Here is a 25,757-nt window from a genome sequence, read left to right on the forward strand (position 1 = left end):
TGTCAACAGATGAGCGCATCAATGCACACGGGGCAACATTCGCCATTACCTACATAATAAGCTGTTTTAAATTCAAAATGTTCAACGCCTTATCGCGCTGATGTGACCGAGCCCGACCCGAACCCGAGCATCCTTTCTAAAGATCTGTTCGAACCCGGCCCGGCCCGTCGGGTCCCGTCGGGCTCGGGTCGGGTATCCATCCTCTAATGCGTACCAACTGTTAACATAATCTAGTAGTAGTAGTTGTAGTTGTAGTTGTAGTAGTAGTAAATAATCACCTTCAAATCTGCTTGTGACTGAGGATGTAAGATGCATGAGGAAACTCAACACTCTTCCCAGTAATTGACAAAGAAAATACAAGTTTGTCAAATACAAAACGTTGAAAAATTGATTTCCTTCCTGCTTTTAGATGGCACTCATAAATATGTCTATATTTTCATGAATGATGTTGCTAGATAAGTTTCTGATGTTGTACTTTGTATGTTGTTTCTGTTGTAGTTTCACTGGAAGTGGAGATCACACCGAGTCACGGGGAGATTAGTCTTGGAGAGTCCAAATTCTTCATGTGTGAAGGTAAGTTCACCAGACTGTCTTGTAACTTCGTTTGAAAGGGCATCCAGCCCATTGATTTTCACTTTTTCCCTCCACTTTTGCATTCTTTCTCTAAAGATTTGGCCTAAAGTAAATGGAAAGAGAGGAAGTTGAAAAGATAGAAAAAGTCAACAGACAAAGATCTGGGTTTGTTTATATTCCCATGAAAAGAACTAAATAATAATTTATAATTGGAAATAACGTAAGTGATACTTTTAGGTATTTTTGACACAGATAATGGTATCATTAATAATACAATAGTTTACATTACCAAGTACTCTTTAGCAGGATTTTATTGTAAAACGACATTGCTTTACAAAGCCATCTTTTAAAAACATGTAGTGATTATTTAGGGTTCTATGATGCGTACATGTATCCAAGTGGCTGAAAGGTCCTGGTCATCGAATTCATCAATGATTGGCCTTGTTTACATGATACTAGGGGTGTCACGATTCTCCAAATCTTCGATTACATTTTCAATCCTAAGTTCACAGTTCAATTTGATGCTCGATTTTGAAATTAATTTTTTTAAAGCACAGGCTGCCATTCCATTTTTAGACCAGACTTTTTATACAATATAATATCTGACCTTTGTTCGCAATATACCACACTACATTGTCAGATTTAATTAATTTAATCATTTATTAACAACTTAAAGTAACAACAACTTATCTTCAGTCAATTGAAAACTTAAAGGTCCCATGCCATGAAACTTTATTTTTAAAATTAATATGCGTATGGTCTGTATTTCTGCATCGAGGCTAAATTTTTGGAAAACGATTTCAGATACAGTTTAATAATCCTAAGAGCACCATGTCATTGGACCTTTTAACCCTCTGAGCCCGAGACACTCGCCCACAAGTAAAAAAGTACCTCTGATTTATAGTTTAATAACTTTTGAACCATACTGTTATATCCAAGATTGATCCACTTTATATCCATAATTCATCGCGTTTTGGCTCATTTCTGCCGCTGGCTTGCTCCTCCGTCTCTCTCTCTGTCTGTCCTGTCTATTTTTCAGGAAGTACATGCCCATATATGGGAGATAAAAGCACCCCTCCTGTATGGAAGGCCAGAGGGGACAAAATGCCTATATACTCTATGGAAGGCCAAATGGTGCACTATTTAGACACATATTTGCTTGTATAACATTGCTGTGGGTGTAATATTAATAAATATGACATTATTATGTTATTATTGGCATAAGTAAATGTCATGAGAGCAAAATGTCTTGACTTTTTTTGGCAAAAATGCATGTATTTTCTCAACTGTATAAGTTATAATGATTATTTCTTCCCAGTGTGACTCCCAAGACATATGAGAAGTGTTTTAGAATGGAAAATGGCTGATTCATTACTTATCTGTCTGCGATATCAATACATATCTGGAAGATTCATTTATTTATTTATTTATTTATCTTTAAGGCCCTACAACCATTTTTAACATGCACGTGACGTCATTGCAACCCAAATATTCCAATAACCCAGTTTGTCCTAAAAAAATGGTGTTCATATCTTGATGTTTTACAAGCTTTTTTATAAAATAAATCCAGACGGAAATTAAACTGTAAAAATGGCCTCAGGGCCCCCAGGGTTAAGCAAAATAACTTGCCATTTAGTTTTTCTTTCGTAACTGCAGTCTTCTTGACAGAAGATGACATTCAGGTTCACAAGAACAAAACAGCCATGTCCATAGTCTTCTCCGAGGAAGAATATAGTACACGCACATAGCAAAGCTTGCAAACTGGCTTTTCTGTCGACAACGTGAACGTTGTCAATATAACTCAGTGGAAATCCAAAATACTTTCACACCGCCGACTTCAGTGAAAGAGGAGGGGGCTCAAGTTCTGTGGATGGGTTTCCTGCATCTGCAGTTGCCATGCTAACTTTTGACTGGCTGTAACTCATATGTGTTTTTTTCCGCTTGGCAAGCCGACCTGACGTGTCACGGGGGCATGGCTGCATTGATGATTCCACTTTTGAATTCAAAGTTCGAGATTGTGACTTAATTTTGGTCGATTTCGAATTAAAATCGAAATCGTGACACCCTTACATGATACCCCCTTAAATAGGTTGGGGTTTCTTTGTTAAAGGCAAAAAAATGCATAAAATGTTTGGGTTTATTCTTGGATGACGTTTTTTCTTATGACTTTTGACATTTTAATTGTTTACAAGGAGCTAAAATGCACAAACCACAGGCTTCAGTCCGCGCAGGAGCATCAACAACCTCCAATATTCAATCTGTTGGCACAGGATAACTGTTTTCTAACATACTGCTCTTCACTGCGCCCTCAGCCGATGCCGCTGCCAGGCACATAGACTGGTTTGGACCGAGTGGGGACAGGATAGAACCGAACCGACCAGACATAACAGTAACCCGTAACGATGATTCATCTTCCACCCTCACACTGTATAAAGCTGGGACTGAACATGCAGGGACATACAAGTGTGTCGCTAGCGGTGGAGACCAACAAGCGGAGTCAACCGTCAAAGTGAAAATCTTCCGTAAGTATTTGCTTCACGCCAGACACTCTCCAAATTATTGAGTGGTATGAGCACAGAAAAAAGAAATCCTGTTTATTGAACTCATAGTATTTTATTGACTGCTCAAGGGCAACACATTACTCTTTTTCTTTTCAAGCGAGAATAGATTTTTCATCAGTTCAATAAACGGTCGGAAGACCATTAGAGGGCTGCTTAATGATCCTGTCTGTTGTGCAGTTCTTGTGAGTAATGGCTTTATTTTCCATGAATGCCAAGCATCAGCAAATGTCTTTCAGAGATCAAATCTTTTTTTCTTTTTGTTTTATTTCCTATTTTAGTTTATTATTAGAAGACATTTTAACTATTTGATCTATCTGAAGGCGAAGGACTACATTGGACTGGCTTGTTCTCAACTCAAAAACCCACACATTCATATCAACAGTGAAGTTTTTTGGAAGTTAAATGGTTCAGAATTTGATATTTTGTACGTAGAAAATATGGTACTTGGTAAAATTGCCGAGCACTCCTCTAATTTGACATTTCCTTTTCTACAGTAAAATTGCAGGGAATTGAAAAAAATGATGTTAATTTTATTTTGAAGATATCCTGTTGCCTGTGGAGAATATATATATATGTCTTCCTGTAAAAGCAGCAGTCAAACAAAGTCAAGAAGATTCTGTTTTGACGAGACCTTTTCTTAAAGAAGTAATACTCAATGAATAAAAAGTGTGTATGCTTGTTATATTCCAGAAAAAATCACCTTTACAAACGCACCCTCACCCCAAGAGTTCACTGAAGGAGACAATGCCAACATTGTTTGTGACGTCATCAGTTCGCCTCCACCGACTGTCTTCTGGAAATATAAAGGAGCAAAAATACAGATGGAAAAAGATGGTAAGAGCTCTCTGAACAGCAGGGGATCATGTTTCGATTTCATTTGATTTGGTTTTTAGCTCCTGTCATCTGTTTAAACATTCTTAATATTCCTCAGTTGTTAGTGTTTTGTCCAAATCTAACTCTTTGACAAACATAAACTAATGAGTAGTTTTAAATATGCTTTGATATTTAGTTTGCATAATAGTTTGCATAAAATGTCTTTGAAGTCCATCAAATTAGAAAGAATCCAAAATGGTCCAAAATTACTAAATATTTTCTTGTTCTGGTGTTGCTTTCTGTAAATCAGTTGGTAGTCATACAGTCTGAGGTCTAACCATACACATATCAACAATGTAAAATGGCCAAAACAAGATTTTCCTTCATGATGTCATTTGTGTATTAGAGTTCAGATTTTATAAACTCATATGACAGCCAATATGAATCATATTTTAAAACAAAAGTCCAACCTAAAACTGAAAATGTGAGTAAATGATTGTGACTGTAATGGACATAGACTACTGCAGTACATACTGCAAGACCACATGGTCAAAATCCAACCACATGCACAGTTAGAATGCATATGTAGTAGCGTCGGAGGCTTGAAATTGTTGCCCTGCCATTGTTGCCATTCTTCCCCAGGGTTTATCCTGTGTCTTGATAAGAAAAATTAATTTGGTTTTGAATTTGAAAATACAACTGATTCTCTGTTATTCTCCTCTGACACTGGGCAATATCACTCCGTGTGTTGGTATTGTTGGTATGCCTCACTGGAAAATAATAAGACAAGCTCATGTGTGGGTTGGGATAGTATTTTGAATTACTACATGATTAAATTTGTTCGGCTCACATTTCATCTCGAAGTGAGCGAGCTCTTGAGGGCCATATTTCTCCTTTCCTGGAGCTGGTGGAAGGAGTGTTGAGCACAGATATGAATGTGACAAAGTGGAAATAAAATAAAATCGAAATTTAAAGTTGTTGTTTTTTATGTAGCCGTGTCCCAGACAGACACAAATATTGCATATTTCTGAGACTAATAGAGCATGATGAAAATGCATAAATTCAACATGAAATGTGTAATAATAATGCAGAGATGAATCGGACATCAGTGTTAAAATGTTGTCAGCCAGATACATCAAAGTGAATCATGTTCATGGTTGACCAATTCAGACCACAATTTGCTCTATATATGGAGTTGTATTAACCAGACGTATCTGCCGAGCTTATGGTTCATTTGCTCTGGCAGATACATCTGTCCCCATTTCAGTGTATTGTTCAGCTGTAATTTAAAAAAGTTTGTGACCTGGCCCCCATTTTTCTTCCTGCTTCAAAACAGAGGAAGCACTACCCCAACTTACGTGTGTCGCTTGTTTTGTTGCCCGAAGTAGTTTTAGGGCACATTTCACATCCAGGCAATAGGGTCTATTCCTTTTGAAATCGCCCCTTGGAAATTGATTATGAACTCCAAGCTTTTAGACTGACATGCGTTTGAACAGGAATTAGTGTGGCGATACCAGGCTAGAGTTCCCTTACATCACGATTGAATCCTCTCGGTAGCACAACGGCAGCTGTTAATCATCCAATACTGACTCTCGGCAACTTTCCACACCTAAAACACACCTGACAATGAATTTTTGCTTTGTTTCATTTCAGTTCGCTTTAAGGTACTGAGCAACAATCACCTTCAAATCCGTGGCATAAAGAAGACCGATGAGGGCTCCTATACCTGCGAGGGTCGCCTCATGGCCCGCGGCGAGATTGATCTGCGGGTCATCAAGGTCGTTGTGAACGGTTAGCAGCCCTCACACTATTTCCTCCCATCCTCCCCTTCCTTTCCTTTGTTCCAGTGCGCATGTATTTGTGTTGCAGGTGTCCCATGATGCTTAAATAAGCTCTATATCCTTAGAGGCTCAGCATCAATGTGGAAAACCGTTGCCCAGAGCAACCGTGTATCAAAGATGTTCCATGCTAATGAAGTCTTTTTTTCCTTCACTTTTTAACTTCTGAGCCTAGCAAATGAGTGTGCCCAAAATAAGTGCTCTGAATTTGTCACAGCTTCTGTCTCTGTTTTCCCCACCCCTGCTATCTATGTGACTATCTTCCTGTGAATGCATCTACCAATTTATTTTTCTTTCTATCTTTTTCATTTCATTTCACTCTCTCTCTCTATCTAACCCCCCCCCCCCCCCCATCTATCTGTATGCGTCTCAGTGCTCCCGACCATCAGGGTATGGCAGTCCGAGGTGAATGCCACAGCAGATGTTGGCCAGGCTGCCATGTTGACTTGTGCTGTTGATGGCTATCCTGAACCCATGGTGACATGGACAAGGTAATAACTCTGAGAGACCAATGCACTTAGATGCCGGCACATTGCTGTAATAATTTTCAACAATGTACTGTATGTGTTGATTTTTAAAATTCACCTGTAGTTAATCTAACAATAAAGCGGTTGCTGCTGCATGTAAGAAACTCTTCTCTGTTTTTTGTTAATTTTATCATTTGTGACAATTTGGACGTACAAAAGTAGTAGGGATTGTCATTTATTGTCAATCTTGGACGTAAAGTAAAGCCTGTACAAGTTTTTGACGGGAGTTGCTTCAATTGTTGTAAACGGCGCAAATGGTAGCTGACACACAACATCAGTATCAGTTAAAGCCGGCAGCAACAGACTAAAGAGAAAGGACTAATTAGAAATAATAAACTATGTGGGTGTAAGGGCTTTTATCATCTTAAAAATGTGGAAACGTTTTTTCCTGTATGCTTGGATATCTCCATTGGTGGTATTTACCGAAGTTTTAAAGGTTTTATTTTACAGATTCACTTTGCTCCTGCGTAAGAAATAAGAATTAGGTGTGACATTCATTATATATTACATCAAAAGTGCAATTTTCTTACTATCAGTAACGTTTAGCCTTAATAGCCAACAGTGTTTTCATTATTGTATAAAATACAAGAATATATAAATATTACATAATGATGTAAAGAAAATGTTTTTACAGAACCGGACTACAGAGGCTACACAATAGTCAAATTTAAACACTGTCCATTAAATATCTGTACAGTAACACACCCACATCAGGAAGACCCTAAGATATTGGGGATATACTGGTTTATTCATTGCAATAGGATACTTAATAACAGGATATAAAAGGTGCATGTAAACAGTGAAACCTGAAGACCGGAGTGACATCAATAGCCACATCATTCTGTGTATCTGAATACAGCCATTGATAGCTTCCTGCTTTGTTAAACTGTTCCCGCTCATCTCGTTCCCAAGACAGCAGTTAAATGTGTAGACAGCTTAGATTGGGGGGGGGGGGGGGGCAGAGTGCAAACAGCCCAGGAGCTCCTGCTGGTTGTTAGTATTTTGTTACCTTTGGCATTTTTTTTTCTATTTGTGTAGCTAGACAGCACTTGCAACTTATTGAAAGCTGAATTGAAACCCAAAGCAAGTGATCCCAGATAGTTGGGAGCCCGAGATCATTCTCTCATTTACATGGCTGGCAACGGTGACAAACCGTTTATACTCCACCAGGACAAATTGAAAATACTTGATCATTTTTTTGTTAGAAACACCAAATGACAAAAAGCTTGCGGAAGCGTCGCTTCTACTTCACGCTCCGTCTTTTTCTCTTTCAAGGATCGGTCATGATTAGGAACACTTCTTAAAATGTCAAATCTTTTGTGAAATGGTGCGCTTTAAAAGTAGTTTAGTTTAATATTAAAGTAGATAGATGTGTATAACCGATGTTTTCCACAGGAATGGAGTGGTCCTCGAGGCAGGAGAGAAGTACAGCTTTAATGATGATGGCTCCGAAATGACATTAATGGATGTTGCCAAGCTGGATGAAGGAGAGTACACCTGCATTGCCAAAAACAAGGCCGGGGAAAGTGAGCAGGAACTCAGTCTGAGAGTGTTTGGTAAGGCAGAACGTTTCATATACATACAGTACATGAACTACATAAAATGTACTTAGTGTGTGTGGGAATGAGGTATAAGAGTATGTGGGTGGGGGAAGAACAATAGTTGTCTGTTTTCTAAGGGATACAAGATGAGGTGTTGTTTCAGTGTGGGCTGTGGTTATTTCATGTAAGGATGAAGCTTAAGGATCCAGAGAACTGGCCAAGTGGGATGATCTCAGCTGAACTTTTTGAAGTCTTTTTTTAATTCTCTTTTTGCCCACTAGGTTGTTGTCTTTATTTTGTCACATAACAACCATCATCTCAATCACAAACACATTATAGGGGCATCTAGTCACGGCAATTACATTTTACAATGAGTCATCTGGTTCGGTTTATTTTCCCAAACAACAGAGGTGGCCCGGGCCTGGTTCAGTCGAGCTCAACAGGTAAACAATTACCCTCAAATTAGCAATATTTTCCTCATTATCTGAAAACAATTCTTCTCTTCACTCACAAAGATCTGGTCTCCTTACATCAATATGGGAAAAGATGCAATCATGCATGTTCTTCCACTTCTGAGTTAATGTGTTTTCCCCCTGATTCTGACTGGAGTTCTTGAATTAAGTACCTGACAATACCAAGTCTGATCAGATAATTATATTTTTCTTGCATGTTACCATGGGGCACACTTGGCCTGAAAGCCCCTGAAATATGGATTTAAATCTGAACTATTTCACTATAATATTAAATAATTCTAACTAAATAAGCAACAATTAAAGGAAATGCCTGGAGCAACGCATTCTTTACCCCTATTCTGACTGGATTTGTTTCTCTAGGTGAGGTGGGTAAGAGCCTAAATTCTTAAAGTTCCCTCAGGCTTGAGTTGGGTTGGGTTTGCGCAAATAAATGTCACTTTTTATTTTTTTTTTAAAAGCAGACATTAGTGTAACATTATGAATAATATATTGGCTGTGTAGCTCTGTGTGTGACCACCAGCTGTTCAAAAATCATGTCACTAACAGCCGTTGCCTAGAACAGTCCTGACACTGCCGCCTCTCATTAATGAGGAGAAATATGACACAATCTGTATTTAATATGGCATATGACAGTTTCTGGGCTGTACAACATACAAGAAGGTGCATGTTAAAGATAGTGTCACAACATTCCTGTTCACCTAAACCTCAGTAATATTTACCGCCACAATGGCTTACTGTTTTTTGTTTTGTGATTTGAAAAGCAACGTCCTTGTATTATACTAAACACAATTCTGAGTGAGTAGATGGGCGTGCGTCTGACATTGGCGTGTTATCATTTTGGCATTTTTTAGCGGATAGTGTTTTCCGTATGAATGAACAAATAAATGAACAAATCCTGATTGCATTATTATTATATTACTACCAGCAGCAACATCAGCACCAACTGCAAGCGCAGCACCAACCACAACAAATGTCAGCGTTTTTGTGAGTGTTTTCTAATTGACTTTTAATGTTTTCTTCTGACCAAGTAGAAATTAAATATCTTTGTTTTTGTGATCACTTTTTTTTTTTAATAAATTTAAGGAACAAACAGTGACAAACTATTGCAAACAATACACTGAGACGGGGAACGCGTCCCAGGGCCAAAAACAAAAAAAACTAAAATTCATTAGAGGTCCGGTCTGGAGGACAAAGAAATTAAATCTCCTCCTCTTCCCACGTACTTCCATGACTCATTTTTTCTTGTTTTTGTGGGGGGAAGTTCTTGTTTTTTTTTCTTCTCCTTCTATGTTACGTAGTTGCCTAACTTCCTGTAATTGGTCCAAAAGAGACCACATCTTTTGATCTGACCAAAATTTGGTCTTTTGATCCGGAGGCACGTTTCTCACCTGCAATTTTGGTTCGGATCAAACTGAAAAGTCAGAAAGTCCGGACCAAATGAGGTAGGTGTGAAAACGCCCTAAGTCTAATGCTAATCTGATGGAAACATGCTAACACCATCATACAGTTTAGGCCTATTTGGGACCCAGTATGATGACAGAACAAAATATAAGTCATCAGGAGACTGTTTTTATATTATTGTACTTTTTATGCTTAATGCCTATTAAATGAATGCAGAATTAGCTGGTAGCAGTTCTTGTTTGCATTGGATGTACAGACAACTATAACTGGATTGCTGTGATTTTACTGAAGACAATGTAAAAATGTTGTTATTCTCACAGAACGTTTATAGTGTCTTTTTATGATTTCTAAGCAGATTTATGGACATTTGTTCACAATAAGATATCGCGGATAATAATATCTGTGGGAAGTGTAAGTCACACTGAACAATATTAAAACCAATTCATGTGTGTTAAGATTTTCCAAGTTATGAGCCTAAAATGGAGTAATATTTTTTTAACTCAAATTGGCCTCATGCAGTATCATTGCCCCACGTCTCTCCCTTGGCGACTCCCCCACTCTTCTTCCGTGCCGTCCCTGGTGAGGTTTTTGGCTTTGTCCTGCTAATTATCCTTGTCTCTTACAGTCCATTTCCTGTAATTTCCTGATGGTTAAAATGCCGCCTGGAACGATAAGTTAAATAACTAAGCAGCCCGGTGAATATTAAAATCCCTTCCAAATGGGGCTTTACGTGTTATTTATCAGGAGTTTTAGCACCCAAAGCTTCAAGCTTTAGATTCAAATTGCTGAATTCTGATTAGTGCACGGAAGTATGTGTACCTCACCCACTTCAAACCAGTGAGAAGAGCACAGGCAAGAAAAGGAATAGACACATCTCTCATGTGACATCACCAATACCTCAAAGTCAGAATCTGATTCAGAAAATAGATTTTAAACAGGACTACATTGAAATTAGGAAAGCAAATTGTTCGAACCTCTGAACTGAAAATATGTTTGGAGAAAATTGTGTTTGACCGTCAGCGTGGAGCTGCTGTGGCACCAGGGTTTAGGCAGGATTTATTTCTTTCAAGTTTTAAATTCTGTCATTAGACAGCAGCAGAGGCTTTTAAGAGGAGTCGTGCACCTGCAAAACACTCTAAGCAGCTCTGCTCACACACATCAATAACCGCTGTCCACTCTTCACTCTTTTGTGCTGTTCCATGGTCCTATCCGCTCACAATGCTGTATCCCAGAAAATGGTAATCAGAAACTAGGTTACCCGAACATAGCCGATACCATCCATTAAATAAACGGCAATCAGCTCTGATACCAATCCCTGGCTGTGAATACGTATTATTGCTTGTTTAAATGTTGTTGTGTTTTTTTAATTTTCGAAATAACAAAATGGCAGCACCACTGTCCCTTTTGTTCATTTTATAACTATCTTTTGAGACCCTTGAATTATTGGTTTAAATTTTTCTAGGCTAATAATCGTAAACTATACAGTATTTACTATACTGAATCACGCCTAAAATGTATAAATGTATTTTTTTAATTCATGCATTTATTCTCCGTGGCGTGAAAAATATAAATGTGCAGAGTAATGCTCAAACTCATGCTTTAGAAGTAGCACTTTAACACAGTTTGCTTTGCTTTGCTCTGCTGTTGTGACAGTTGTGGCACCCTGCTGTGTTTTCTGGTTAGCTCAGGTTTACTGTAACTCGACAGTTCTCTCAAATGTGAACAAAAAAGAAGGCCGGCTCCTTTTGAGATAGGCTATATAAATTATTACATGAATTAAGTTTGGATCCAAACATGGTTATCACAACTTTGCCGCTGCTGGTACTGAAAAAGCTGCCACCTGTCAAGCTGCTGATCCTCTTCCTCGCTTTGAACTCATCGCACATCCACAGAGGTGCTCTTTTACTGATTATACTACCAAACCACCTGGCTTGTCTTGTTATGCTAGTGCCTTTGAGACGACTTTGTGCTTGTGTTTTCAGTCAAACCTAAGATCACGTACATCGAAAACCAGAGCACTTCAGAGATGGAGGAACAGGTAACTCTGACTTGCGAGGCATTAGGAGATCCAACTCCCACCATCAGCTGGAGTTCTGGTGAGCGCGTCTTCACCGAAGGAGAGCAGGTAAAATAATGAAGACCGTGTGAATGACAGGAGAAAGCTCAACATCTAAAATCTTAGGTACTCAGTTCTGGTCCTTGAGGGCCGATGTCCTGCAAGCAATTTCTTCTCCCGAAGTTAATGAACCACAGCTGGTGCAGACTGAAGTAGACTGATATTATATCCGTCCCAGTTGCATACTTTACATCCATTCTAACCTCTAAGTTTTTAAGTAACCAGTACACACTGAGGAAATTAATAAAACCACTTAAAAAAAAGAAAAAGAAAGACATGGTAGAGGTGTATTGTCACTGGTGACAGCACAGAAAGTAATTGAGTTATTTTACTTTGCAATTTGTGATATTTCTGTATTTGAAATTGATTTATATATTTCTGAAGTTGCAGTTCAGCTGACATCAATTAATTACAATAATTGTGAGTTCCTGTATTTACAATATTAAAAATTCATTGCATAATTTTAGCATGCGATGTGAAATCAGGGCACAGTGACCAGTAACCACCAGGGAGGAACACAAAACTGCAGGACGCCGGTGTCTCAAGGAGAGGAATTGAATACCTTTACCCTAATTCTAAAGTCGAGAGGTATATTGATCATGCACAAGTGGGGGGGGTGGCTTCTGCAGTTTCTTCAACAAGGTGTACATACTGCTGATTATTTCCCCTGAATTAGCGGCTCCTTCTAGATGGCCCAGAGGATCTCATGTAATTAGCTCAGTAATACTCAGCCTGTAATGTGGAGTACACTCAGATTTGACTTGGGTCTTTTTTCCCCCGAATGTCAAGAAAATCAGCATCAGAAACCCAATTATAACCATCCCAAAATAAGCATGCGATTTGAAGCACAAATTAAACTTTGTCTGCTTCTTATTGGACAGCATTTGCTAGAATGAGCACTTGAATGATCAAGTGTTTGTTTAGCATTTTCATTCACCATTATCATTATTCCACTCATGCTGGGGATTGAAAAGTTACATTTAGTTTGTCTATGGATATCCTGCCACCATCTTTTGTATTTGGTTTCAGCAGCCTTTTTTTTTTTTTCTTCTTTTTTATATTACCAACCATTAAATCCTTGATACTATGTCCTTTTGGTAATGTCTTGTAAAATATTCCATGTGCAAACCATCAAAACCAATGAATACCTGATTGGTATTCTCGTACATCTATTGCCCATGTGGCCTCCTCCTTCAAGGTCTTGGGTGTCTTGCTACAGTTGAGTGGTAATATGGGGGGGGGTTCTTCAGAGATATGTTGTAGTTCAAGGAGGAATTTTGGAGCCAGTCCATTACATGCACTACATTTTCTTCCTACAGGCACATCTAAACAGGATCTATCAGGTATGAAATCCGCGTGGCACAGAAATGTACTAGAGTAGTGTTGCAAAGTATGCCTCCAGATTTGACAAAACCCCCAGTGAAATAATGTAATCCATTTTTATTGAAAATCTCCCAGCCGTTTCTGAAAACCCCAAGGAATGATCTCATCAGAGTTCATGAAATTGATTCGACTGCTGCATGCTTCCCAAATATAGCCTGAAAACTTCACTGATCTTGTGATAGAAAGTGTGTGGCGCTTATCCCATGAGATCAGACCACAATTTGGTTAATAAGGTAATAGAAGAGAAACACCATTTCTGTGTCGCTGTTGCCTGATCATTTCAAACTTTACATCACAGCATGAGGTTGCCTGGATTCAAGCCCAGCTCAGTCTGTCTGTCATCTCCATAGTACTGTAGATTGTCTAACATTTATGTCAGTATCACTTGAAAATTGAGGGTAAAAGTACTCCGCCTAAAACCTTTTGAGTATCTAACCCACCCTGCAGACAGAAATAGCAATAAGAGGGTTTGGAACGTACCGATCAGAAAGATGGCCAGTGGAGAAGTGGATTATCCTGCAAGGAGAGGTTAAATGGGCATTTTTTCCAACTGGTTGCTCTTGGAATCCCTTGTGATTGACATGGTTTCAAACAGGCTACAGCCACTGTGCCACCCGTCAAACCTTCAACGCAGAGTGTTTGATATTCAAAAACAGGTTTTGGGTGAGGCATCACTTTCAGTGCAAAACACGCTCCCACCATATGACGCACGTCACGACAGGCCTCTTCTTATTCTTTGTAAACCCACACACCCACGGTGGCGAGGCTCAATGTCTGGCACACATGGACACAACTCCCAGAAACCGTTTACACCATTATCCAGTGTGGATGTCCCTCGAGAAGCAGTATTTTCTTTTCGCAGAACAAACCCTGCTGCTGTACCTCGACTAGCTCTCCCGTCTGCAGATTGTCTTCTTTTGTGGCCATGGCACTGTGATAGTGGATGAGGAGAACTCTCAGAGCTCTGCATCACACCATTATGTGTGATAAAAGACATCACCTGGCAATCTATAATGTAGGTGGGAAGATCGACTCTGGATGCTGAGGGAATAAATAACACACAGAGGCTTTCTGTTATTAACAAAGGAACAAGCAACTAGTGTACAACACGCATTACCCACCCATTTTCTGCAGCGTGTAGCCCTGTGGACGTGCAGCACCACGGCATGTCTGCTGTGCTGTGGTGGCAGTGTGTTTTGCATTTCAGTCTGCAGTAGGTTTCGTTATATGTGGCATTTCTTTACTTTATGAAATGATTAGCAGCCTTACTGAATGACAGTAGACTAGAAAGAGTAGATGTAGATGATTTATTATATTTTCCTCTTCATAGTTCTATTAATTAGCAAGGGAAATGATTTCCATGGTGGGTCTCTAATGAATGCATGAGGGAAAATGGCTGCTAATTGTTTGTCTTGTTCTGTCGGTTCATCTGATGTCCGTCTGTCATGCTTTCTGTGTACATCATAACAGCTGTATTTCATCTACAATGGTGTGACGGTTGAAACAACATTCGTTTGGGGTGGACATGCTGAATTGGAGAAAAAAAAGGGCAGCTGTTCATTTTTTGAGCAAACTTTAAAGGATGTTAAGTGCGGGACTTTCTCATTAGTATTTTGATGGAAGATCTTTGTATTGGTCAGAAAACGCTCGGGTTCGAACCCGACCTGCAGCCCTTTGCTGCATGTCATTCCCCATCTCTCTCCCCCTTTCATGTCTATCCACTGTCAATAAAGGGAAAAAAGCCCCAAAAAAGAAAATCAGTGTAGATCTGTACTGTGCCATTTTGGATTTGCGCTTGTCCTGAATACACAGATATAATTTTCAGTTAATTTGAATGTGTTATCAATTCTTTGGCTCCCTAGTCTGTCCACTTTTATTTCTTGTTTGAATGGTACCGTGCAGGACATGGACCTTGTTATGCAGAATCTGTGATCATAAAAATATAAAGCTTTTTATATTTTACTTTCCTTTGTCACACAAATGAGTGCTGATTTGCTTATTGTTAGACAGGAAATCCAGGGGCATGAAATAAGAGCATTATTGGAGTTACTGTGCGTGGAAAAACCCCACTGGTTTCGTAATATTTAGTTTTGCAAAAAATCAGCTTTCCCTTGTACAGTAGTTATTGGATACTGCTCAATGAGGAACAGGCGTTATACATGTAAAAACTGACTGACTGTGATATTAAGTGTATCTATCCTGACTGCAAAGCAGATTGGTCTGTTGTGCTTTATACAGTGGATCAGTTAACATTTTACATTTGTGAGGGACCATAGCTCATTTTCATCGTTCAGTACTCAGTCCAAATAGGATTAGAAAGATTGAAACTTTGAAAAAAAACTCAAAAACTAAACATCAGAAAGACTTTGTGCCTGACTGTGGCTTGCTTCCATCTTTACAGCTAGAATAAAGCCTTTAACAACCCTAAAAACCCATTTATGGATTATTAAAGGTGCCCTGTGGAGCATTTTTGAAACAAGGTTTGTGTTTACATTCAGTATTACTTACCAAAACCCATTGGGCCTCATTCACCATATATTCTCAAGAAGACATTTCTTCTTAAAACCCTCTTACGCAGTTTTCACAAAGATTCTGACGTTCACCAATGTTTTTGTTGGGATTTGTTTTTAGGTAATAACGCTAAAGAGTATGTTTGCACACATTTGAGTGTTGACATGTTACATTAAGGTTTTAATCATTCATAATACTAATAATTGTTTTTATTCTTTTTACAAAGCATTAGGGGCTTTGAAAATAAACACAACACTAATTGTAACACAATTTGTATCAATTATGTTAATTGGGAACCATGCAATCCAATAACTATTCATTGATTAGGCAATTTCTAAGGCAAGACAAGGCGTGGCAGCTTTATTTGTATAGCACATTTCAGCAACAGGTCAATTTAAAGTGCTTTACACAAAAAGCAGTTAAAAAATAAAAACAGATCAAACACAAGAATAAAAGTTACAGTGCAGTATAAGATATTAAACATTGAAGAAATGAACATAATTTAAAGAAAGGCAACATCAAAAAGAAAGGTCTTCAGCCTTGATTTGTGAGTAGCAACAACACAGTTTTCTGGGAGTTTGTTCCAGATATGAGGAGCATAGAAACTGAACGCAGCTTCCCCCGTTTAGAAAGCAGACCTGTCTGATGCCTGTCAGATGCCATGAGAGGTCTGGGGGGTCATAGTGTAATAGCAGATCAGAAATGTATTTTGGCCCTAAACCGTTTAGTGATTTATAAACTAGCAAAAGCACTTATATCTATCTATCTATCTATCTATCTATCTATCTATCTATCTATCTATCTATCTATCTATCTATCTATCTATCTATCTATCTATCTATCTATCTATCTATCTATCTATCTATCTATCTATCTATCTTAATTCTTTGAGGTATAGGAAACCAGTGTAAAGACTTCAGAATTGGAGTGATGTGATCCAGTCTATCGGTCTTAGTGAGGACTGGAGTGATGTGATCCAGTCTATCGGTCTTAGTGAGGACTGGAGTGATGTGATCCAGTCTATCGGTCTTAGTGAGGACTGGAGTGATGTGGTCCAGTCTTTCGGTCTTAGTGAAGACTGGAGTGATGTGATCCAGTCTTTCGGTCTTAGTGAAGACTGGAGTGATGTGATCCAGTCTCTGGGTCTTAGTGAGGACTGGAGTGATGTGATCCAGTCTCTGGGTCTTAGTGAGGACTCGAGCAGCAGCGTTATGAATCAGCTGCAGCTGTCTGATTGATTTTTTTAGGGAGGCCTGTAAAGACCCCGTTACAGTAGTCAAGTCTACTGAATATGAAAGCATGGACAAGTTTTTCCAAGTCCTGTTGACACATAAGTACTTTAACCCTTGATATGTTCTTAAGGTGATAGTAGGCTGACTTTGTAATTGTCTTAATGTGGCTGTTAAAATTCAGGTCTGAGTCCATGACTACACCAAGATTTCTGGCTTTGTCTGTTGTTTTTAACATTGTTGTTTGTAGGCCATACACTGCAAATTATTTGCTTCTTACAAGATAAAAAAACTTAAATTTTGAAGCGTTCGATAATTTATCCTATTTTAAGAGTGAATGTCTTATTTTAAGTGTTCAACTTTACACTCTAATCTTGTCAAGTGAAATGAATTTGCTGCACGGACAGATGATTTCACTAGTTCTGAGTACCTTTTCCCTCAGATATAGTGTTTTATATCTTGTATTTAGACACATAGATCATATTTACTGCTGCTGCAAGATGTTTCAGATCGTGCCCTGAGTAGGGAACACATCTTCCAGGACCACTAGATATGTTGCGGAGAGTGAGACGCTACTAAACACGGCCGCTCGTTTGGCGTTCACACCCTGCTGAAGGACCTCCACTTCAGTTATTTTTATTATTTTTAAAGTTTGGAGTCTGGGGCTCCACCCTCTTTAGACTTTGTTTGGGCATTCTTGACTTCATTCTTTAACACTTCTTTTCAATATGTTTGCACACGGCCTCTCAGTCTAAATCAGTTCATGTGGATTGGCAGAGTGTCTACCTTCCGTATGCTAATCAGAATCAACTGGCACAAACTTTGAATGCACGAGAACAATGGAATATACTGTATCTTTATAAGAACACAATTATGTGGTTTAAGAACACCATGAATCTGACATTGACTTCTCTTAGAAACTTTCTTTTTTAAACATTTATTTTATTTTTAGATCTTATTGGTGAATGAGGCCCATTGTGTGGATCCTGGAGGTCTAACAAAATATTTGCAAAGCCGTTTAACCCGACCATTACTTTATGGTGGACCCTTTCAGTAAAGCTACATGTCAAAGTAACAAGCATAGAGAGCAAAGGGGTAAGGATTTCATTATGTTATCTTTACCTTTCATGGGAGAACTATGCTTATAATGCAGCAGATGGAGGAGAAGGTCTCTGTCGCTCATTCCTGTATAATGTTTAAGCAAAAAGACCCGGATTAGAGAATACTTTATGATACTGTATTTATATATTCTACTGTATTTAGCCTGTGTTACTTCTGATATTTTGTAAGAGATTAGCCATTCATCGTTGGTTTGAAATCTTTGTTTGACTTTGTTTCACTCTGTTTCCTTTTTACTGCTCTCTCGGGTTTAAAATGTTAAGCCAGGGAGAAATAAATTCATTCGGAATATCCTCCTACACAAACTGTTCACTGTTTGCAGACAAAAGCGTTGTTGTGAGTGAAACGGGTGCACAGTGCGAGGATTGAGGGAGATTACTGTATCACATAAGAAAAGCAGTGGTACTGCACGTTGAAAACGACGGTGATAAAAGCAGTGAGTTACAAAAAATAGTGTTCTCCACTTGTGGGTTCATGCCTGCGTAGAGTTGTTTCAAATTCAAATTGGCACTTATCTGGGGATAGTTTCGTTTTTTTGTATACAGCTATTAAAGTTAAGTGTTTATATATTTATTTTAAAACTTGCATTAACTTTCACGTTTGGTTCTTTTAGTCCTTTGAATGCATTCACTGCGAGTCGCTCTCGATAAGTGTGTCTGTTTAATAACTGAAAATGTAAATTAAGTATTTATCCATGCTTTGTACATTATCTACATAATGAATGTTTGGCTTATTTGAATACATATTAAATATTCTGCTTGATGCACAGAGTTTTCTAAGCTGTAATTATCTGGAAATAACTATACAGAGGGAAATTGGGGTGAAAGAGGACCAATCATAAAACAACAACTTAAAAGCACAGTTACGTTTGTACTTGATTGGGTGATGGCATATTATGTCTGTAATCTTTGGGTTTTCCTCAAATATTCAAGTTTCAATAAACAACTCTGCGTTTATGGCCTGCTCTGTCTAACATCCAGATTGTTAATTAGAAATTAAAGACCTGAGAAAAGAAATTCATGATCATTTTAGAAGTAATTAAATGCTTAGAGAAATAAGTAATGCATGTGGTGTGGCAGCGGTTTAGACAGGGCATCTGAAACAGAGGAATGCTTTAAGTGTTGTGTGAGGAAGCAGAGAGCGCATTGTTTTCTCCAAAGACAAAAGGCTACTCATTTACAACAGCACGCCTGCTAGTTCAGTAGTGGGGTAAAGTAAGGGCTTCTTCACTAAAATGTCAGTTTTCTATGATGTGCTGGCAGAGGCTCCGAGGCTCAGCCGTTAATGACACAGGATGATGACAATACGCATCGTCATCAGTTTCAGTCAGGCGTCACCCAGTGAATAAAACGCCACCAGAGTTCTGTGCATTTATGTGTTCAGCGTATTTGTGTTAGTATGTCTCCTCTTTCGCTACATTGCCCTCTTTACACTGACAACAATTCACGTCAGAACAAAGAGCGGGGATAATTCTCTATAGAAGGTAACAACAATGGGCTGGAAAAATGATAAGACCCAAGGGAGCCGTCACCATATTGTTCTGAGAGCGTTTGCTCGGAGGAGTGATTTTGTTTAAGTGTCTTCCGTTTTGCACGCTCGCATCTGCTGCTGTTCATTGTCCCTTTTGTCTTAAACAAACACCTGTCACAGATATGAGGGCGATACTTGTCAGCTCACTTACTGCAGGAGCATCGCTGCAGACGAGAGTGTTTGTGTGGATGAGGTAGTGATGTTCCAGACTATTAGGTTGCCTGTTTTAATTGGACTGCTGCTCTTTCTCAGCACTGTGGTGATATGCAGCCAACTGTTGTTTGTAAAATATGCGGTGACTGGGTGTCTTACTGTGACAGGAGGGGACTTACAATGCTCTTAAGAGCACAGTGACATTACACTCACACAGTGAGTTTGGCTGTGATTTGTCCAATTAGTATTGTACTCTTCTTTTTTTACCTGCTTCTTTTCATAGTAGAAGATGAATCCAGTTTTTCTGTGATATAAATATACTTGAATTCCAACACGCCATATGTTCTTTGTGGTATTTATAAGTTACCCGCATTGATTATGAGAGCGTGGTTTTCAGATGTGAATTAATTGATGGTTTGATTCACTGTTTTGCCTTTCAATTATTCCACCAGATTGCGTTCGTTTTCTTGACATTTTCTTGCAGTTGCACCTGATGAAATAGCTGTTTATCATTTTGCTTGTTACGCTCCAACACTTTTTCTCCATGTGAGCCGTCACATCCCATTGTCATGCTTTAACATTTTCTCTTCAGCGTCATGAATTCCATAGAGCATGCTTTCCAAAATAGCTTTCCATCTTGTGGGGTTGGGCTTTTCAGTGTCACTGTTATTTACCTTGACATGGCATGCTTACTAGAACAGTTCTAAATATCTGTTAGTTGTCCAGAGGTTTGATTTGATCTGTAATGATATGAAGTAATTCTGTATGCAGTAGAGTGGGATAGAACCAACATAACTATGATGATCACTTATTTATCTTGATCTATGGGATTGTATCTCCCCTGTAGCTCTTAATAACATACACACTCTGATCCCAGTCCAAAATTGAGTTAAATGAGCTTCAAATGTTTTGCTAGTAACATATAAAATATGCAGCGTCTATAATTATTGAAAATGTAGCATCATTAATTTGACTAGAGAACTGAACTGTGACGCTACACTGTGAATTTTCTCATTCACCCCATTATGCTATGGAGAGGCATTTATTGATATCATTCCACAATGTACTAGTTAATATTTAAATTATACAGTTTTGGTCAATTAGTGAATCTTTAGTGCATCCATTCTTATAATACAGAAATGAATGTTTGTAATCCTAACATGCTTGTAGGTTTATAAACATCCACAGCTATCATGTTTTTTTAAAGAAAGAAATTTAAGTTATTCAAATCACATTTTAGTATATTTTAGCCTTGAAATATAATCAAAGCATACAAAACTTCATTTGAAAGTTCATTTGTTACCATTTGGAGCAGAACAACAACAACAATGTGACACAGGCCACCTGAAGGCAAAGATTTATTTCCAGGTGTCACGTGGAGTGCAGGATAAGCTGCAACAAAATTGCTTCTTTCAAACCCCTCATTGCTTATTGAGAAACACAGCAAGACTTGATGACTACCAACTGTTGCTTCTTCAATGTACGGCAGGTTTTTTTTACATGCACGGATAGAAAACAGTCCTACACTAGAACAAATTCAGTTTTATTGGGTTTTAGAGTCTGATTATTGCTCTCAAAGCCTCAAAAAATGGATTGTGAGTTGATAATTGCTGTTCTACTTGCCAAACAGGCCCACGTACCTCTGGTGTTGCACAGTAATGAATTCACCTCTTCCTCATAAACCAATAACCTTCTCATCTGTGAGCATTTGTCGTTATCGTGATGCCAATATACTTTCTTCATGGGGGTTAGAAGCAGTCTTGTTCCAGGATGCAGTACAGAAAATTGCACACCCTAAAAATCCCCCTGAAATACACCTACACATGAAAAAGAAATAAGCTTCTTCAGTAGGGAAATCCTTGTGGTACTGTGACAGACTTTGAGCAAAATCAGACATTCAGCTCAGGGACTGTGGATGTACGGAAAATAAACTGGACACTTAATACTTGCATGCAATGTGCAGCGTTCCAGCTTTGCCTGGATAAGGATAACTCTCTAAGAATTGCTTTGCCATTTGTTTGTTGTTGTGTCTTTGTCCTCTACAGGCATCATGGACTCGGCCCGAGCAACACAAGGTATTCTAAATGCATGACTTTCTTCCTACACCCATCCATCTTTCATGTCAGTGGATTCTAATTCAATTCTGGACGGACGCAGATCAAAGTTCTTGATCAAATGAGGGTCAGGGAGATTATAAACCCCGAGAAAGACGCCAACAGGCCTGTCTGTCTGGATCTCTTTGTTTTACTTGTTTGGTTTCCATGTCACTCAACATGCAGTAGTCTACTTCAGCCTGTTGTTTTCTTTCAGACCTGTAACCTCCCTGCAAGAACATGTCAGTACAAGACTTTTGCCTGCTGAAATACAATTTTCATAATAACTTGTTAGTTGATAATTTATAGAGTTGATGCATGGTCCTGTTGCATGCAGCATGGCAACCTGTTTTCTCTCAAGAACAGATGTTGTTGAGGTAAAACTCTCTTCAGATTTCTCTGTCTTCTGACTTAAGTCTCCAGGTCTCACTCAATCTGATGCCAATTCTTTGTCTTTTTGTTTCACTTTGTTTATTAAGTTTTGCACGGACATACGCTACCGGTTAAAAGTTTGGGGTCACTTCGAAATTTCCATTGCACTCCATTATAGACAGAATACCAGTTGAGATCAGTTGCATTGTTTTTTTAACCAGCGCAGCAGTTTTCATATTACATTATGTGCTTACATAATTGCAAAAGGGTTCTCCAATGTTTTCTCAGTTAGTTTTTTTTAAATGATATCAGATTAGTGAACAGAATGGGCCTTTGGAACATTGGATGAATGGTTGCTGATAATGGGCAATGTAGATATTGCATTAAAGATCAGCCCCCCACTCAGATCAGCTGGTATTATGTCTAACATCGAGTGGAATGGAAATTTGTAAGGGGCCCCATACTTTTGACCGGTAGTGTACAATTGACAGTAACGTTCAGGGTTATGCAAACAAACCAGTTCTCCTTTTTGCATAGAAACAAAGAAGACTGAACATGCATGACACATAAGACACTACAGATAATAACAGAATGAAAGCACGTAAATAACATGAGTCAATTTTGAAAGAGAACAGATGTATATTTTAAAGTATAATGATGGAACAAGAGTACAACACAAATTGAATAAATAAATAAGATTTTCTTTTCAATTCAAACTAAAATGAAGCCAATGCTTGATTATAAATTCAATGTGTTTTTGATATGAGAAGTTTTTTTTTCATAGTTCTAATTCGTTGGAGCGAAAATGAATGAATATGTATGCAAAAGAAAATGAAAGATCTCTTTGTGCAGCAGCCCAGAGACTGTTCCTGAAAGAAAGTGAAAATTGGCATTAAAAAAAGAGCTGCCAACTTACTTCACTGTAGAATATGTGTTTTACATATGTGAGAAAATTGGTGAGAATTGCCACTTTGTCATTTCCAATATTAGTGCTGAGTGCACTGTACTAGAGGACAGTACAGATTCATGTTTTTGATTCTGTACTGTTTTTTGCTCTCACGAAGCGTGACGTCGACGATCAGCTCATCACCGTTTCAGGTGCAAGATCAAATATTAGGCTTGCCTTTGTTATTTATACTTTTGTACCATTTAGAAGGAAATGTATGCATATTTTTAGACTATTTGGTTCTTCAAATAGCCTTGCTATTTTATTTCTAAATTGCAGGGAGCTCTGCACATCAAGCAAATTGGTCCTTTCCTTTTACTTTAGAGAATGGGCATTCTTTAACATTCACTGTTTCCAGTCATCACAAAATATTGACATTTTGACAGTCACTCATTAAGAACAGCTATGATTGCAAAATGTTTAGAACGGAAAACTGCATCACACTCGACTCACTGCAGGAGATGAGGAAGCACCTTTCTCATTTAGCTCGTGCTGACAGTAATGACTAGGTTTGTGTAAAACGGTGATTTACACATGGTTGCACATTTTTGTGCATCAGCAGTAATACATCAGCATAGGTTAACAATCTATTCTGGTTATTTAATCTTCCCAGTTTTAGCATAAAGGATAAATTGCCACTTTTCCCTAAAACATGGCTTAAAAACAGAGTTATCTCATGCTATTTTATTTTTTTGAACCACTTTTAGAGGTTAGACACTGAACTGTTTTCTCACATATATCTCAGTAGCATATTTGTGGTATCAAGTTGCGAGTGCATTGGGTTACATTAATGTATCAGGCACTGATCATTTTCACTTTCTGATGAGGCTACGTCACACCTGCACTCTGAATTGATCAGTATGTCTCTCTGCAAAATATCTCATTACAAACCACACAGGGGAGGAGTATGACCATGGGGCAGTATGAGCATGCTGAGCATGTTTGTTCCAAGTGCGTAGGCAGCTGAGTGTTGATTTGACAAGCCACGGAAGGGAAGGTACATTTAGGGCAAGGTGCATTTGTATGTACACCAGTTAAGATTTTAGTAAGACATGAGTTTAGCATGTCCTCAGCACTGTCTCTCTCTCTCTCCACTGATGGTAAAGCTGCAGAAGCTGTTGGAGAGCTCTGCTGTCAGTTTGGTCTGATTCATTAGAGGAACGTCTGTCTGAAAGTCTTTTATTTTCTTCCCTCCCGTCTGTTTTATCGCAGGTTTTGCACATAGACATGTAAAGTGGGTTTGTATCTCTTTCTTAAAGGCAATAAAGTCCACAAATTATGGATGTTTATGAATAAGAATGTTTCCTATTGACAAACACTCTGGCACACCCTGCATTCATACTGAAAAGCCATTGTTATGAAAACATGACTGCAGTAACATTAAATTGCAGTGAAAACATAATTTTCCTCCCGTAGATGACATTCGTTATGGGCTTCATATGGGAAATGAGAGGAAGTAGAGAAGCTGCCCATATGTTGCTCTGGCTTAGGTGACAGTTTGATGCTTCATTCTCCAAAAAGTAGGAGCACACAATTAAAAAGGACTTCATATTGAAGCACACTGACTAACTAGGTCTTTGTGGTGGTACATAATGTGGCATGTTGCACAGATGCAGGAGTCAGAAGCAGTGCCTCAGGGGTCGCGGGAGAATGCTTTGTGCACAGGGGTCAGAATAAAAGGGTAGTGTGTTATGTAAGTGTCTCCCTGGTCCTGCTACCCGCTATGCATAATGAATGCCTCAGACATGCTTTGTCTATTGAATTTGAATACAAACTAACGAGGGTTTCTCTTACATGGCTGCCCAGACTGGGCCCTCGTTCAATATGTGTAAAAGTATCCGTGCCATTGTTTGGCCTGCGGCTTGAAAGAATCCAATAGAAAGGCTGATATATCCAGTTCTGCAGCACCTTGTAAAACAAACGATTCACAAAAACGCCAAAGCTTACAGTACGGTATAAAATAGTACTATATAAAAGTACTTGCATGCCCCAAATCCATAAAATAAAAAAATCATATTGAGTTTGAACATTTGCTCTGCCGTTAGCAACATTGATAAACATTTACGTTGAGGAAGATAAGGTTTAGGATCTACATAATACATGTTTTAATTAGTAATATCCTGTTGGGGAAAGTGTTCCTCCAAAAGTAGAAATTTGGTCAGTCTGAAACTGTACACCCACAGTTTAGTGTCAGTAACCAAAACAACAGAGTTGTTGACCCTGAAGGTCAGGAAGCCGCTCATGGATGTTGTAATTCTACATATCAAGTTAATGAAACCAGGTATCTGTAGAGTAGGGAGGCTATTTACACATCTCATTAGCCAGCTGTCTGTTATTCCCTTAGCTTCAAATGCTTTGTGACATGGGCTGTGCCCTTCATCACTGAAACGGGGATGTCACCCAAAAAAAAACACCACCACAAGTGATTAACTTAAAATGTTGTTTTCCTAAAATGTGTGTGTGTATATATATATATATATATATATATTATATATTATATATTATATGTATGTGTTGATATATATGTGTATATATATATGTGTATGTATGTGTGTGTTTGTGTGTGTGTGTGTATAAT

At 38.5% G+C, this 25,757-nt stretch overlaps 1 protein-coding gene across 14 annotated transcripts in view; it reads left to right on the top strand.

Moving 5' to 3' along the window:
* ncam1b (neural cell adhesion molecule 1b) overlaps window positions 1–25,757 on the top strand; it is an 87,031-nt gene that overhangs the window by 43,541 nt on the left and 17,733 nt on the right. For 7 of the 14 annotated variants that reach the window (XM_032512260.1, XM_032512252.1, XM_032512248.1 and 4 more), the window contains exons 2-10: window positions 499–573; window positions 2,886–3,095; window positions 3,825–3,968; window positions 5,601–5,738; window positions 6,159–6,276; window positions 7,708–7,868; window positions 11,710–11,852; window positions 13,163–13,186; window positions 21,814–21,843. In XM_032512260.1, coding sequence (XP_032368151.1) covers window positions 499–573; window positions 2,886–3,095; window positions 3,825–3,968; window positions 5,601–5,738; window positions 6,159–6,276; window positions 7,708–7,868; window positions 11,710–11,852; window positions 13,163–13,186; window positions 21,814–21,843 — 1,043 coding nt within the window. The remainder of the gene's footprint in view (window positions 1–498; window positions 574–2,885; window positions 3,096–3,824; window positions 3,969–5,600; window positions 5,739–6,158; window positions 6,277–7,707; window positions 7,869–11,709; window positions 11,853–13,162; window positions 13,187–21,813; window positions 21,844–25,757) is intronic. The other 7 variants (XM_032512256.1, XM_032512250.1, XM_032512257.1 and 4 more) reach the window with 3 other exon arrangements.

Source organism: Etheostoma spectabile, chromosome 3 (assembly GCF_008692095.1).
Source record: "Etheostoma spectabile isolate EspeVRDwgs_2016 chromosome 3, UIUC_Espe_1.0, whole genome shotgun sequence".
NCBI lineage: Eukaryota > Metazoa > Chordata > Actinopteri > Perciformes > Percidae > Etheostoma > Etheostoma spectabile.